The 17,552-nt window shown below is 38.0% G+C and overlaps 1 protein-coding gene across 1 annotated transcript in view; it reads right to left on the minus strand.

Annotated features, from left to right (window-relative positions):
- The window catches only part of CFAP70 (cilia and flagella associated protein 70), an 85,671-nt gene that overhangs the window by 13,986 nt on the left and 54,133 nt on the right, over positions 1 to 17,552 (minus strand). The window contains exons 16-19 of the mRNA XM_036736508.1: positions 15,931 to 16,059; positions 7,280 to 7,413; positions 6,981 to 7,096; positions 6,592 to 6,789 (exon numbers count right to left, since the gene is read on the minus strand). Coding sequence (XP_036592403.1) covers positions 6,592 to 6,789; positions 6,981 to 7,096; positions 7,280 to 7,413; positions 15,931 to 16,059 — 577 coding nt within the window. The remainder of the gene's footprint in view (positions 1 to 6,591; positions 6,790 to 6,980; positions 7,097 to 7,279; positions 7,414 to 15,930; positions 16,060 to 17,552) is intronic.

Here is a 17,552-nt window from a genome sequence, read left to right on the forward strand (position 1 = left end):
TGTCACCAAATTCCAGAGCTCCCAGATCAAGGAGAAAATACTGCAAGCAGCCAGAAAGAAACAATTTGAATATTGTGGAAACACAATCAGGATAACACAAGATCTAGCAGCTTCTACGTTGAGGGATTGAAGGGCTTAGAATATGATATTCCAGAGGTCAATGGAGCTAGGATTAAAACCAAGAATCATCTACCCAGCAAAACTGAGTATAATGCTCCAAGGCAAAATATGGACTTTCAATAAAATGGAGGACTTTCAAGCTTTCTCAGTGAAAAGACCAGAGCTGAATAGAAAATTTGACTTTCAAACACAAGAATCAAGAGAAGCATGAAAAGGTAAACAAGAAAGAGAAATCTTAAGGGACTTACTAAAGTTGAACTGTTTTGTTTACATTCCTACATGGAAAGATGATGTGTATAATTCATGAGACCTCAGTATTAGGGTAGCTGAAGGGAATATACATACATATATATAGACAGAGGGCACAGGGTGAATTGAATATGAAGGGATGATAAAAAATAAAATCAAATTAAGGGATGAGAGGAATATATTGAGAGAGGGAGAAAGGGAGAGATAGAATGGGGTAAATTATCTTGCATAAAAGTGGCAAGAAAAAGCAGTTCTGTAGGAAGAGAAGACAAGGCAGGTGAGGGGGAATGAGTGAATCTTGCTCTCATCGGATTTGACCTGAGGAGGGAATACCATACACACTCAATTGGGTATCTTACCCCACAAGAAAGAAGGAGGAAGGAGATAAAAAAGCAGGGACGGTAGAAGGGAGGGCAGATAGGGGGAGGAGGTAATCAAAAGCAAACAATTTCAAAAAGGGACAGGGTCAAGGGAGAAAATTGAACAAAGGGGGACAGGATAGAAAGAAGCAAAATATAGTTAGTCTTTCACAACATGAGTATTGTGGAAGAGTTTTACATAATGATACACATGTGGCCTATGTTGAATTGCTTGCCTTCTTAGGGAGGGTAGTTTTAAAAGCAGATGTTCAAAAAAAAGTTTTGGCATGCAACTAGGAAATAGGATACACAGGCAATAGGGCGCAGAAATCTATCTTACCCTGAAAGAAAGTAAGGGAAAAGTGGATGGGGGGGAGTGGGGTGACAGAAGGGATGGCTGACTAGGGAACGGGGCAGTCAAAATATATGCCATCTTGGAGTGGGGAGGAGGGTAGAAATGGGGAGAAAATTTGTAATTCAAACTCTTGTGAAAATCAATGCTGAAAACTAAAAATATTAAATAAAAAAATGTACATACCTTAAAAAAAAAGAAAATGCATTTATTAAGAGCCAAACATAACCTCAGACAAAAGTTATGTGACTCTGGGCAAATGACTTCACCTGTCTGTGATAATATAAAGCTTGTTAATTGGCTGTGGAACTGAGGCTGAGTGTGCCTCCTTGAAGGCCTGGATTCCTATTGGTCAGACTTCCATTACATGTTAAATAAGGGGCTTGGACTCAACGAACCCTAAGTTTCCTTCCAACTCTTAAGTCCACGTTCCAGCCAGAAGAAGGAAGCAGGAGAGTGCTTCCTGTAACAGAAACGCTGTCTTTGAGGTATATACCTCATTAGGGCATACCATTAGGGCATAAAAAGAAAATCAATGAGTTAGGACAGAGGTGGGGAACCTGCAGCCTTAAGGCCATATGTGGCCTTCTAGGTCCTTAAGTGCAGCCTTTTGACTGAATCCAAATTTTACAGAACAAATCCATTTGTTCTGGGCCAATAGTGCATTAATGTATCTATTTTTCCACATCCCCTCCAGCATTTGCCATTTTTCTTTTGGATTTGGATTTGTTCTGTAAAATTTGGATTCAGTCAAAAGGCCGCACTTGAGGACCTAGAAGGCCACAGGTTCCCCTCCCTTGGTTTAGGAGATAGATCATAAGCTTGACACAGAGGGATGCTGTAACAGTTATCAGTGCTGGAGAGCTCTCTTTCTGCCAAAATCAAAGCAGTTGATAATAAATCCTTGATTTCCCTTAATGGTAATTTACTGCTCTAAAAGTGAAGAAACCAAGATAAAATTCAATTATAGATATGATTCTCCCTAACAAGGAAGAAAGAGTCACAGGGGTGACATGATGGGAACTTTGGGAGAAGTGACTAACTGTGTCTTAGATTTTGTGACAGAGAAGGTGGAGAAAGGTAGTAATTGTCTGACAAAGCAACTTGGATTTGGGGAGAATAGATTTTATTTTTAAAAATTCAAATGTATTTTCAGGTCCAAATTCTTTCCCTGCCCCCTCCCCCACCCATTAAGAAGACAAGAAAACCAAAACCTGTTAGAAATATGTATAGTCACGTAAAACAAAGTCTCAAATTGGTCATATTGGAAGGAAGGAAGGAAAGAAAGAAAGGAAAAAGAGGGAGGAAGGAAAATAGGAAGGAAAAGAAGGGAGGGAGGAACAAATGAATGAGTGAACAAATGAAGGAAGGAAAAGACAAAGATCAACTCTCCGGAGGTAGAGAAAATGTTTCATCATTAATCCTTTGTAACTGTGGTAAATCGTTATGTCGATCAGAGTTAATAAGTCTTTCAAAAGCTGGTTTATCTTTTCAGTACTGCTACTATTATATAAATTGTTTTCCTGATTCTGCTCACTTCATTTATATCTGTTCATATAAGTGTTCCCAGGTTTTTCTGAAACCATCACCTTTATCATTTTTTACAGCAATTCATTTACTTTAACTTGTTCAGCTATTTCCCAGCGGATGGGCATGCCCTCAGTTTCTAATACTTTGCCACCATAAAAAGAGCTATTATAGATACTTTTGTACCAATGAGTCCTTTTCCTATTTCTTTGATCTCTTTGGGATACAGACTTAGGAATGATATCACTTGGTCAAAGGATATGCACAGTTAAGGATAGCCTTTGGAGCATGGTTCCAAATTGCTTTCCAGAATAGTTGGACATAGCTCTGTCAGTATATCTCCAGCATTTGCCATTTTTCTTTTTGTCAATTTAGCCAGTCTGATGGGTATGAAGTAGAACTGCAGAGCTGGTTTGATTTGTATTTCTCTAATTATTTATGATTCAGAGCATTCTGTTTTCATATGATTATTGACAGTTTGGATTTCTTCCTCTGAAAATTGCCTATTCATATCCTTTGATTATTTATCAATTGGGGAATGACTCTAATTCTTGCAAATTTGCTTCAGTTCTCTATATCTTAGAAATGAGACCTTTATCAGAGAAACTTGCTGCAGATTCCCCCCTCCCCCAATTTCCTACTTTTCTTCTAATTTTAGCTGCGTTGGTTTTGTGTAAAAACTTTTTAATTTTATGTAATCAAAATTATCCATTTTATCTCCTATGAACTATCCCTTGTTTAGTCATGAACTCTTCCCCTTAATCTTGATATATGGTGTGAGATAGTGATCTCTACTTAGTTTCTGCTAGACTACTTTCCAGTTTTCCCAGTAGTTTTTGCTGAATAGTGCTAGCTAGAATTTTGGGGCTTATCAAACACAAGGTTACTGTGATCATTTACTTCTCCATATTGTATACGTAATCTGTTCCACTGATCAACCTTTCTATATTTTACCTAGTACCAAATTATTTTGATGTTTACAGCTTTGGAACATAGTTTGGAATATGGTGCTACTAGGCCCTCTTCCCTCTTCCTCCTTTCTTTTCCCCATTGATTCCCATGACCTTTTGTTACTCCAAATGAATTTTATTATTTTTTCTAACTCTTTTTCTAATTCTTATAATAAAGTAATTCTTTGGTTGTTTGATTAGTATGGCACTGAATAAATAAATTAATTCAGACAATATTTCATTTTTATTCCTCTGACTTGACTTACCCATGAGCAATTAATATTTTTCCAGTTATTTAGATGTGTATTTGTGTGAAGAATGTTTTGTATTGTGTCCACATAGTTCCTGTATGTTGGCAGGTAGAGTCCCAAGTATTTTATACTGTCCATAGTTATTTTAAATGGCATTTCTCTATCTCTTCCTGCTGACTTTTGTTTGTAACATACAGAAATGCAGATAATTTGTGAGGGTTTGTTTTATATCCTGAAACTTTGCTGAGGTTGTTCATTGGTTTTTTTTTTGCTTTTTGGCAGGGCAATTGGGGTTAAGTGACTTGCCCAAAGTCGCACAGCTAGTACATGTGTCAAGTGTCTGAGGCTGGATTTGAACTCAGGTCCTCCTGACTCCAGGGCCAGTGCTCTACTCACTGTGCCACCTAGCTGCCCCTGGTTGTTCATTGTTTTAATTGATTTTTTAGTTGACTCTCTAGGGTTCTCTAAGTAAAATATCATATCATTGGTATTAAGTGATAGTTTTGTTTCCCCTCTGCCTATAATTATTCCTTCAATTTCTTTTTATTGCCTTATTGCTATAGTTAACATTTCTAATACAATATTGAATGTGATGGTGATAAGGGAAATCCTTGCTTCACCTCTAATCTTATTGGAAAGGCTCCTAGCTTATACCCCTTACAGATAATGCTGGCTCTTGGTTTTAGATAGATACCAATTACCATTTTAAGAACAGCTCCATTTGTTCCTGTGCTTTCTAGTGTTGTTTGTTTGAAACAGAAATGGTTTTGTATTTTGTCAAAAGTTTTTTTGCATCTTTTGAAACAATTACGATTTTTACATTCCTGATATAAATCCAATCTGTTCATAGTGTATGATCTTTGTGATATATTTCTATAATTTCCTTGTAGATATTTTATTTAAAATTTTTGCATCAATATTCATTAGGGAAATTAGTCTATCACTTTCTTTCTCTCTTTTGACTCTTCCTGGTTTCAGTATTGAGACCATATTTGTTTCATAGAAAGACTGGCAAGATCTCTTCTTTACCTATTTTTTAAAACACTTTTTGTAGCTTTGGAATTAACTGTTCATTAAATGTTTGGTAGAATTCATTTGTAATTCCATCTAGTCCTGGTTTTTCCCTTTGGGAGTTCATTTATGGCTATGTTCAATTTCTTTTCTAAGAAATATTTAAGTATTCTATGTCTTGTTCTATTCATCTAAGCAATTATATTTTTGTAAATAGTTGTCCATCGTATTTAGATTGCCAATTTTATTGGCACACAGTTTTATTTCTTCTTCATTGGTTGTGAATTTACCTTTTTCATTTGTGATACTGGTAATCTTTTTAAGTCAAATCATCTAACAACATATTTATTTTGGGGGGTTTTTTAAAGTTCCTAATTTTAGTTATTAATTCAGCAGGTTTTTTTACTTTCGATTTTGTCAATTTCTCCTTTGATTTTCAGGACTTCTATTTTTGAAGAGTTTTAATTTGATGTTTTTCTAGGTTTTTTTTTTAGTTGCATGCCCAATTTGTTGATCTAGTCTTTCTCTCTTTTACTGATGAAAGAGTTTAGAAATATACATTTTCCCCTAAGTACTACTTTGGTTGCATCCCACAAATTTTGGTATGCTGTCTTATTGTTTTCTTTATTTATTGTTTTCATAATTTAATAAAATGAGATATATGTAAAACACTTAGCATAGTGCTTGGCATGTAGTAAATACTATATACATGCTAATTATTATTGTTATTATTAGCTCTTTGATTCATCCATTCTTTAGAATTATTTGGTATCAAGTTAATTTTTTATATTTGTTTCAAAGGCCCTTTATCGAGTGTAATTTTTATTGTATTTTGGTTGGTAAAAGACGCATTTGATATTTCTCTTTTTCTGCATTTGTCTGTGAGGGTTTTATGCCCTAATATAAGGTCAATTTTTGTAACTGTGTCATTCCCAGTTGAGAAATAGATGTACTCCTATTTCCTTTCAATATTGTCCAGAAGTCTATCATATCTAAATTTTATGAAATTCTATTCGGGTACAAGAACAGATTTTAAAAGGGTCAGAGGTAGCATCTGATGGACTAAAATTCTAAAGGGTAAGTCATCTCAGGGGATATAGAAAGCTTTGAAGAATGATTAAGGCAGGAGTGTTATTATGACTCTGAGGAGAGTAAAGGTTTAAAACGTTAAGTTTAAAGAGTGACAAAGATGAATTAAATTTTGCTGGACAGCAACAAAAGCCCTCTTAAAGATGTAGAAAGCATGTAGAAAGAGACCGAGTACAATCTTATCCAAACTCAACATTACTGGTTACATTCCCTATTCTTCCTACTTCCTTATTAAATTGTACTAGCTTCTAACCAAGGGGCCCCTAACAAGAATTGTTATATTTGCAAAATTTATCTTTGATGCTCTCTCTTCCCATCTTTTAGTACCCCCTCTGCATCCTCCCAGTGTTCCTACCCCTCCCTAAAGTACCTATATCCCATTCTCACATGATATTGCTCTAACAAAACTAATTCTAATAATGTGTTTTTCTACATCAAGGGCATCTACATTTTAAAAGGAGACCTGAAGACAAATAAAACATAAATAAAAACATTAATAATCCTCATTGATGAATTAGAAGGTGAAAATTTCAGACACAGTGGTTGACAAATTGGGTAGATTTGGGCAAGGGTCCTTTCTAATACCCCTGAAATCACATCACTACTCTGCCTATTTATAAGGCCACTCCTCCCAACATCCACCTATTATCTCTAGCTCTTAGAACATTTTAGCATGAACTTACCTGGTGGTATATCTCCTTTAGTTGGTGAAGAAGATCTCACAACTCCTAAAGCTGTTAAACTGGACTCCAGCTTCCCTCCAACATCGACAGTCTCAGCAATACTCTTTTCCTTGGCTAGTCTAGCATTAAGCTGTTTGGTGGCTTCATGGAATGCCATTTCCATTCGGATATCATTATTCTGAATTTCATAGAACAAGCCTGAAAAGATATCAAGCTGAATGACTTTTCAATTTCCAATTTTAACATTCTAACAAGTTCAAATTTTAATATTAAGTCTCATTCTCAATACAGTTCAAAATAAAGGAGTAAAATTAATAAAGAGGGGGGAAAAGGCAATCTACAAAGAAAGAAAACACAAAAGACAGACACAGATTGGAGGACTGCCATACCGAGTAAAGTCCATGCCACAACACTGGTTGGTTCCAAGCAAGTGGCATCTTCAAAAAAAATTTCTGCTTCTTCATAGTGCTCCATCATGATAGCCAGAAGACCACACAGTAGCAAACTGAGGACAAATATCATTAGCATCAGCCCCATGATCACAACAGCTGCTTAACAATGAGCCACAAGAAGCCCGCATCTCCACATCAGTTCCTGCACACTCCTTCTCTTTCTTCCTTTTTTTTAAATTTATTTTTTATTTTTGGTTTACAACACTCAGTTCCACAATCCTTTCTTCCTTCCATACCTCTCTATGTTTGTCTGATTCAGCGAAAGAGCTTTACGAAAACATTCTTGTGCTTTGAGAATATCGTTGGTCAGAAGGCAGAACGAGCCATAATCCAGCCAGTGTTCCAGGTTCTGGTTATCACGAACCAGTCTCTACAAACAAGAAACATTAGGAGCATTAATGCTTCTACTGTTTTTTGTGAAACACCACATCATATGTTTTTATGCCAATTTCAAACCCAACAAAAGAACATGAGAGTGCTAGACACACAGTAAACATTTTAAAAAATATTTGTTGAATTGTATTAAGAGATCACAGTCCCAGCTTAAGTCTAGGTTGCTCATTTAACCACAGAACCTACTGAGTGTATTCTGGCATTTATCCACTAACTCTCATTAGTTTTCTCACATGAAATGATGAACAGAAATTGATCAACAGATCTCCATATTTGCCTCAAATATCCAAATGCCTCAAGAAACTGAAATTTCATCCATAAGGATAATCAATTTTATGTAGATTATAATCCCACTACAATTTAGATTCTCCTTGGGCCTACAACTTCCATTCGTTGTCTCATTTCTTACCACTAATTCATTGCATTATGACTTATAATTATATTGTATAAGATAACTGATTTTCTATATTTTCCTGCATCTTTTTAAGACCCAGGAGGTGATCAATGTTCTCTCCTCTTTCCTTTAAATTCTCTACATATATCCATTGCAATTAGTCTATTTAATGCTCCATTCAACTCTATAATTTCTTTCTATTGAATTTAACATTCTGATAGTGAGGTATTATTAAATTTTTGCTATACCTTTTTGCAATTCTTAAGGTTTTCTGTTATAAATGATACTGCAGAATTATTAAGTACACACATTTTTAAATGACACACTTTCATTCTATATAGAACCTTTCAGCATCACATGTCCTTGTTTATATCATTTAATACTTTCTGGTTTGAATTGTACTTTATTTTGTATAAAAGCCATTCCAGTTTTTCATGATTTAGTGGTCGCATAGTAATTTTTTTTACCCTTATATTTTGAGCCTATGTAAATCTTTCTGGATTAAATATATTTTATGTCAACCAAACTTTGCCAAATTGCATATTTTAATTCATTCTGTGATTATCATTTTATTGGCAAGTTTAGTCAACTTATCTTTAACGTTACAATTGTTTTGCCTTTTCTTTAATTTTTTGATCAGCAGATAATATACATCATCCTTAGTCTTATTATTTATGCTATTAACTCAAACTTAACAAAAAACCAATCTGAACAAAGTTCCTCCGCCATATTAAAGCTTGTGTTGCTTTCTTTAATTTGGACTTCCTCTTTACCAATCAATCAAACAATAAAGCATTTCTTAAATGTCTACTTTTTCCCAGCACAGTACTAGACACTGGAAATAAAAAGACAAAAAAAAAAGAAAGAATCCTTAATCTCAAAAATATTATGTACAATCGAGGGAGATCACACACACGTATGTATGTATATGTGCATAGTAAATGTAAGGTAGTTAAAAACAAGATAATCAGGGAGGAAGGATGACAGTAGTTGTGGGAATCAGGAGAGGCTTTATATAGAAGATGCTTGAGCTGAGTGTTGAACAAAGTAAAGGTTTTTGTGAGGTAGAGGGGAGAAGCAAAGTCATCCTAGCCCAGGAGGACAGCCAGGGCAAAGGGGCAGAAACTTAAAATGAGGTGCCACGTATGAGGAGTAGAGAGATGGACAATTTGGCTGGGCCATGATTATGGGAAGGAGAGTAATGTACAATGAAGCTGGAGAATTGGATTCAGGCTAAGTTGTGGAAAACTTTAAAAGTTAAATCAAGGTGCCTTTGATTTATTCTGAAAGCAATAGGGAACTAGCGGCACTTGTCTAGTAGAGGATTGACACATTTAGACCTAAGCTTCAGTTAAAGTCATGTTAGCGTCCAGGTGGAAGATGGATTTGGGTGGGGAGGAATGAGGCAGGCAGACAGACTAACACGGAGGTCATTGCAGCAGTCGAGGTGAAGGAGGATTAGGGCATGAACACAGGCGGGTAGCTGTGTAAGTAGTGAGAAAGGGATGGAAAAATTATTTTGAGGTTGAAATGTCCTGGCAGTGACTAGTGAGTCCAGGGCTCCTGAGGTCACCTCTGAGGCTCCACTGCTCACCAGAGCTGGTAGCAGTAATCAGGAATCAGGAGGTATCCCGTTCCATAGAGGTTCTCAACCTGTGTGTCTCGCTATTCTACCAAGGGACCTTGCATGATCAGGAGAAGTATGTAGAGTTTGGGAACATGTTTCATACCCATTTTTTTGCCACATTTTCTCAGTCCATCTATTTTCTAAAAGCTAATGTAGGTCACTGTACCCTGGAAGGGGCTTGTGAGTGCCACGCTAGGAGTCTCCCCTCAGGATCCTAAGGGCAGGTGCTATTTTGAGAACCCCAAACAATAAGTTCAAAGGCTAAGTTGGGGAATGGGCTATGGCATCATCCTGATGCAACTAGCCCTCTGCTAGAAACTCTCCAGCTTCTGAATGTCCTTTTTAAAACTGGGGCATTCAGAACTGAAGACAATAGTTCAGATGTTGTTAGACCTGGGCAGAGAACAGCAGGACTGTCACCTCATTCAATCCGGACACCATAGCTCTGTTAATGAAGACTAAAATTACATGAGTTTCATGTCCTTTAGGGACACTGAGCTGGCATTTTCTAGAACCCCCAAATCTTTTTCAGATAAACTATTCTTGATGAAGCTCTATAGGCAAACATATCCAATAATAATAAATATATAATAATGAGAGAGGGGCAGCTAGGTGGTGCGGTGAGTAGAGCACCGGCCCTGGAGTCGGAAGGACCTGAGTTCAAATGTGGCCTCAGACATTCACACACTTACTAGCTGTGTGCCCTTGGGCAAGTCACTCAACTCCAATTGCCCTGCCTCCCCCCCCTCAAAAAAAAATATTACAACAGCAATGAGCATACCCCATCTGGTACTCGGGAAGTTTATTTAAAACAAAAACAAAAACCTTCCAAACATAGTTGTGCTAAATAGATAATTGGCACCAGAGCCAGGAAAACCTGGGTTGAAGTCCTGCCTGTGACTCATACTGGCTGTGTGACCCTAGATCAGTCATTTATCCTTTCAGTGCTCTAGGCAACTCTCTAAGATAGTTGCAAAGAAGGTGCTGAACCTTGTGGAGGGAGTTTCCTCTTTGTGAAGTTCTATTAGTAAAACCACAAGTCCAGGCCTAACCCTAAATTTTCTTATTCAATTTGGCCTACTCCAATAGGCTGTAAATATCTTTTTGGAACCTTGTTCTGTTATCTAATATATTAGTTATTCCTCCCACCTTTGTGCCATCTGCAGATTTGACAAGCATATCATTTAAGCCTTTGTCATGGTGCGGAAGGGGGGGCGGTGAGAAGGTTGGACAGATTCCACTACTTCTGGACAGACTCTGCTCCTACACAGACATTCTGTAACTGCTTAGTCTGGCATGACCTATTTTTTAAAAAATTATTTTATTTATACTTTTTAAAAAAATTTTAAATTATTTTATAGAGCTAGAAAAATAATAAAATTCATCTGGAAGAACAAAAGGTCCAGAATATCAAGGGAATTATGAGAAATTAATAAAAAGAAATGCAAAGGAAGGTAGCCTAGCTGTTCCAGATCTAAAACTGTATTATAAAGCAGCAATCATCACAACTACTTGATACTGGCTTAGAAGTAGAGTGGTGGATCAGTGGAATAAGTTAGGTACACAAGACACAGTAGTCAATGATTATAGTAATCTACCGTTTGATAAACCCAAAGACCCCTGCTTCTGGGATAAGAACTCACTATCTGACAAAAACTGCCGGGAAAACTGGGAAACAGTCTGGCAAAAACTAATATCTTACACCCTGTACCAAGATAAAAGTCAAAATGGGTACACAATTTAGATATAAAGGGTGATACCATAAGCAAATTAGGAGAGCAAGGAATAGTTTACCTGTCAGATCTATGGAGAAGGAAAGAGTTTATGACCAAACGAGAGATAGAGAGCATTATGAAATGCAAAATGGATAATTATGATTACATTAATTTAAAAAGTTCTTGCACAAACAAAGCCAATGCAACCAAGATTAGAAGTGAAGCAGAAAGCTGGGAAACAATTTTTATAGCCAGTGTCTCTGAAAAAGGCCTCATTTCTAAAATATATAAAGAACTGAGTCAAATTTATCAAGTCATTTCCCAGTTGATAAACAGTCAAAGAATATAGACAGGCAGTTTTCAGATGAAATTAAAACTATCTATAGTCGAATGAAAAAATGCTCTAAAGCACTATTGATTAGAGAAATGCAAGTTAAAACAACTCTGGGGTACCACACCACACCTATCAGATTGGCTAACATGACAAAACAGGAAAATGATAGAAGATGTGGGAAAATTGGCACACTAATGCATTGTTGGTGGAGTTGTGAACTGATCCAACCATTCCGGAGAGCAATTTGGAACTATGCCCAAAGGGCTATGAAACTGCACAAGCCCTTTGACCAAGTAATACCACTTCTAGGTCTGTATCCCAAAGAGATCACAAAAATGGGAAAAGAACCCATATGTGCAAAAATATTAATAGCAGTTCTTTTTGTAGTGACCAAGAATTGGAAATTGAGGGGGGTACCCATCAATTGGGGAATGGCTGAACAAGTTGTGGTATACGAATGTAATGGAATACTATTGTTCCATAAGAAATGATGAGCAGGCCAATTTCAGGAAAACCTGGTAAGACTTACATGAACTGATGCTGAATGAAGTAAGTAGAACCAGGAGAACATTGTACACAGCAACAGCAATATTATGCAAGGGCTGACATTGTTGGACTTAGCTCTTCTCAGCAATACAATGATCTAAGGCAATTCCAAAAGACCCGTGATGGAAAATGCCATCTATATCCAGAGAAAGAACTACGGAGTCTGAATGCAGATCGAAGCAGACTGTTTTCTCTTTTTTTTCTCGTTTTTCTTCTTTCTTGTGGTTTTTCCCTTTTGTTCTGATTCTTCTTTACAACATGACTAAAGTGGAAATATGTTTAATATGATTATGCCTGTATAGCCTATATCAGATTACATGCCATCTTGGGTAGGGAGGAGCAGAGGGAGGGGGAGAAAATTTAGAACTCAAAATCTTATAGAAGTGAATGTTGAAAACTAAAAACAAATATGTACAATTTTTTAAAAAGATAAAAAAGAACGTGCTTTTTTAAAAAAAAAGTATTTATTTATTTTTAGTTTTCAGTGTTCACCCTTGTAAGATTTTGAATTCTAAATTCCTGCCCCCTCCCCAAGAAGGCATGCAATTTGATATAGATTATACATGTACAATCATATTAAACATATTTCCACATTAGTTATGTTGTGAAAGAAGAATCAAAGCAAAAGGGAAGAACCATGAGATAGAAAAAAAAGAGAAAATAGTGGCTTTGATCTGCATTCATCATGAGTCCCTTGGAATTGTCTTAGATCATCATATTGCTGAGAAGAGCTACATCTATCAAATTTGATCCCCATATAATGTCCAGCAGGTGATTTTAAAACAAAGAGAACATTGTGCTTTACAGACCATACTCTGGAAGACATCAGAAAGAAATCTCTGAAATCCTCTGGAGCCATGCAAGTGAAGGAAGAAGATGCAAAGACCTAGAGATGACAGGCCTACATGGCATCCAGGAAGCCAGTATCTGGCTCCCGACTAGAAGGTCATTGCAAAGCCAATGAATGTTTCCACTAATGCTTATCACAAGTCCGCAGAAGAAGTAGAGGGTCAATGTGGCAAGCCAAGACCCAGACTGGCCTGCATCCTTTACCTCTGAGACAAAAATGCTTGGGGGTGATCGCTTACCAACACACTTCTTGGATGCACCTGGGAAACAGGTGTCAAAAAAAGAATGGGGGGAAGACTTGAGATTCCAGTCCTCACTAGGAATCATGGCGAATCTGCCACTTGGAAGTTTTAAACCAGTATTGTTAATTTTGTTTTCCCTATGGTTGAGTCCATTTAATCTACATGCAAATGGGTAATCTTAGAATAGCCATTAATTAAATGCCTTTATTAAGGCACTGTGCTAAGCATTTTACAATTATCTCATTTGATCCTCACAACAACCCTGGAGGAAGGTGCTATTTTCAGGAGCTTTGTTGTTGTGTTTACAGTTGAGGAAGCTGAGACAGATAGAGGTAAGTGACTTGCCCAGGGTCACACAGCTGATAAGTGTCTGGGGCTGGATTTGAACTCAGGTCTCCCTGACTCCAAGTCTAGCCCTCTAACCACCGCACTACCTGGCTACCTAGGAAGATACTGAAATCCCATAAGAATTCAGATACAATCTAAGCATGCTATGAATGATCATGGGTTGAAGTCATGAGAACCCTGAAAAGCATTGAGGAAGCTGAAATGGCTTGTAGAAGCTGGTGAATGACGCAGATGCCAGGGGTAAGGTGGCTGCCCCACGAGGGTGGTCAGTCCTGCTGCACATACGCTCCCTATAGAGGGCACTCAGAGGATCCCCCTCCACCCTGTCTCCTGGGATGGAGTACAGTCTCACAGAACAACCTCATGAGGGATGGAGCTTCACAGGCCCTTATTCAGCTGTTCTGTCTTACAAATGAAAAAACCAAAGCCTATAAATGTAAAATGTTCAAGGTCATACGGGAGTAAGCATCCAAGGCAGGATTTGAACTTAGGTCCTCTGACTCCAGAACCAGTGTTCTTTGCCCTGTACCAGGCTATATCCCTGGTGCTACTTTAACCCCAGAAATGTGCATAGTACTGCAGACAGGATCTAGAGGCAAAGAAGAGTATACAAACTTCCACAACGTCCTCTAAGACTGACCTCTCGTACGTGCCTATGTGCATCCATCCATCCATCCATATATCCATCCATATATATATACATCACTGCTCTCTGGCTTTGATTCATACCCTCCTACAACCTGCTCTCACCCGTACCTAGCAGGTCTAAGTTCCCAAACTCTGCCATGATCCTGGGGGAACTCTGCTGAGGGAAAATACGCTTCTACTAGTCACTACTCTAGCTCCTGAGCCCCACCTCCCCCTCCAAGTGCTCACCACCTGCACAAGTGACTTGCCAGTGAGTGATATTTACACAACTAACTACTCACAATAATGACACCTTTAGATTCTATACACAACCATTTACTTAATAATATGGCAAAAGAAATAATATTAAAGATGCCAATATATTAAATCAAATAATTTTTTAAAAACTGCAACACATATAAACCCAAATCATAGTCTCTGAGCAGTGTTTCTAATGTCTGTGATGAACCTGACAAGTAAATATACATCTGGACCACAGCCTTCAATGAGATTGATCCATTCAGGAACATCTGTACCACATGAAACTGCTTGACTGATAATCCTCAGCTGGGAAAATTCTCTTCTCTACTTGAATAAAGGCCTTATACATTCTTTCAATGCCCCGTTACCATTAAAAGGGTGTTTGGAAAGTGTTAATTTGGGGGGCAGCTAGGTGGCACCGTGAGTAGAGCACTGGCCCTGGAGTCAGGAGGCCCTGAGTTCAAATGTGACCTCAGACACTTGACACACTTATTAGCTGTATGACCCTGGGCAAGTCATATAACCTCAACAAAACCTGCCTTCCCCCTCAAAAAAAACCTAAGAAAGAAAGTGTTAACTTGATGTGACTCATAGCTCTCTTTTATGTAGAGAACTGCAGAGCTCACCAACCTGGCCTCCTCTGGGCTGTTCAGGCCTTTCTAGATTCCCTTCTAGTGGTCAATGACCTAAATGCCCTTTGGACCTCCTCTAGCATTTTGTTTTGAAGTTCTTTAAAGCATCTGTCATTTTACATTGTGTGTTATATATAGTTCTCTCAGTTTGTCTCATATCGCCCTTTGTTTAGACGTCTTCAGTCACATCCAAATGTTTGTGACCCCATTTAGGGTTTCTTGGCAAAAATACTGCAACAGTTTGCCATTTCCTTCTCCAGCTCATTTTACAGATAAAGAAACTGAGGCAAATAGGGTTCAGTGACTTGCCCAGGGTCACACAGCTAGTACTAGAAAGTAATCTCCACAAGGGAAGAAGCTATTGTCTTCCATAAACTTTGTGTCTCCCCCAGCCACTATCACATATTTGACACTTAACTGATTTGAGTTAAAAGAATAAATAACCAAGTACACCCACCAATTTCTACCAAATTTTTGTACAACTTCAAAGGATACCACTTCCTTACAATATTTATTAAAGTACATATATCAGAGGAACATTTCTTTAAAAAATTAGAAAGAGTCAAGAAATAACAAGACTATTAGTCATAGTAACCATTTTGTAACAGGTTAAGAGAGTTGAATAGTTTGAAAACAAGGATGACGTGAGTGAAGCACATTTGTTGGAAACCCTGGGCTAAAGGAGACATTTTGTATGGAACCAGAGACATTGACTCTTGACAGCATCTCTGAAGCCCAGCCCAATGACCTGTCTCCATGAAGGGTCACATCATCTAGCATTTATTAGAGAACCAAAAAGAACCCCCGAAAGGACACACAATTTCTGCTCTCTAGGTCAGTCTACAATAGGCTGATGACTAAATATCCACCAAATGTAGCCCATCTCATAATGACGAGGGAAAAGGAGAAACTCTCTTACCTCCTCATAGTACACAGTTGCCAAGGGAAAGTCTTCGTTGACTTGGGCTTCATATGCAAAGAGTCGGAGCTGTTCAGAAGTTGTGGAAGTAATCACGGCCGCCTCAGTCTGAGTCTCAACTGGCATGCTCTATTCAAAAACAAAGATGTGAGACTGGCAAAATGGAGCGAGTTTGGTGTATAGAAGCTTTAAGGGGCTAAGTGCTACTGAAGGCAGATAAACAGCGTGAAACTAAGAACATAAATTCTGAGATGATCCCAACGCTTCTTGCCAGTTTTCTTTTAGACAAATTAATAATGAATGATTGAACCAAGAAGGAAAACTTCAGAGGTTTATTTATCACGTTTGAAATTTGCACAGAGATGGCAGGTGAACCCTTGATAATGAAAGATATTGCCCAGAGTTCCCATCTATTGGAAAAAGCATAGGGAAACAAGACAAGATTTTGGGTGTTTAATCTCCACTGAAGGTTGGAAATAAGTTTAGAAATCACTCAACGGATAACTATAGCTTAGAAATTCAAGTGGGAAAAGGTGTTCAGGAATAAATGATGACCTCTTGTTTTGAAAGGTACGGTCAAGGAAAGAAGTATCTTTCCATTTTAGTAATAAGTAATGTGAAGAAATAGGGCTGCTGACAGAACAAGGACCAGCTCTTGAAACATCACCTGGGGCTTCCTTTTTTTTCTACTATTGGAGATAAAGTGGAGGTCAGTAGCTATGTCCCACCTGACAAGTCAGCAGCCATACAGGGCTTGAATAGAGCCCACCCATATATGAAAAGATCTGAAGAGCTACAGCAGAAATTATGTAGAGCGTGGCTGGGCGGACATTTGAGGAATAGGGTTCAAGAGCTAGAGAGAGGAATAGCAGACACAGAAGTCCCTCTCTGTGCCTGGGTCTCGCCTGTGACTCCACTCAACCACTCTATTAGTGACAAACAGGTAGCAAGGATCAATTGGAGTCCCATACAGCCTTGTCAATGAACAGGACTGGAGATCACAGCCAATGACAAAACAGCAAGTGAAGAAATGCATCTGGAAAAGAAATAGGGGCCCTGGCTCCCAGATGGGAGAGGCTTCAGGGCTCTGAGTGCAAGTGGTATAAACCAAAAGACTGAGCAACTGAACTGGATCCTGGGTGCTCTTAAATTCATGGGTGCCTATGGACTGGTTTGGGGCTGCCAGGATTTGGGAGCCACAGGCATGTAACACATATGGTCTTTGTTCTAATATATTTGCCTTTATTCCTTTGCCTAGGATCACAGCTTTGGAGCTAAAAGGAATCTTAGTGGTTATCTAATCCAACCCTCTTATTTAACAAAAGACTCAAAGACATTAAGTGACCTGTGTAAGGTCTATGGCAGTGAGTAAAGCACTATATACAGTCAAGCCATATTTGGATAGTCAACTTCATTATGTATTACTCATATGACTTGGACACATTAAATTAAAATCTGAAAAGAAAAAGGGATCATTTCCTGATGGATGGGGATGAGAGCCAGGAGAGGGTTATTGGATAAATTCATGCTGATCCTATCTCTCAACCAAAGAGATGAACATTGCCATCCAGAAAAAATAAGTGGAGCTAGGCATTTCTTTCAAGCAATCTCTGGTGTTACAA

The sequence above is a fragment of the Trichosurus vulpecula genome, chromosome 8 (assembly GCF_011100635.1).
Source record: "Trichosurus vulpecula isolate mTriVul1 chromosome 8, mTriVul1.pri, whole genome shotgun sequence".
NCBI classification, from domain to species: domain Eukaryota; kingdom Metazoa; phylum Chordata; class Mammalia; order Diprotodontia; family Phalangeridae; genus Trichosurus; species Trichosurus vulpecula.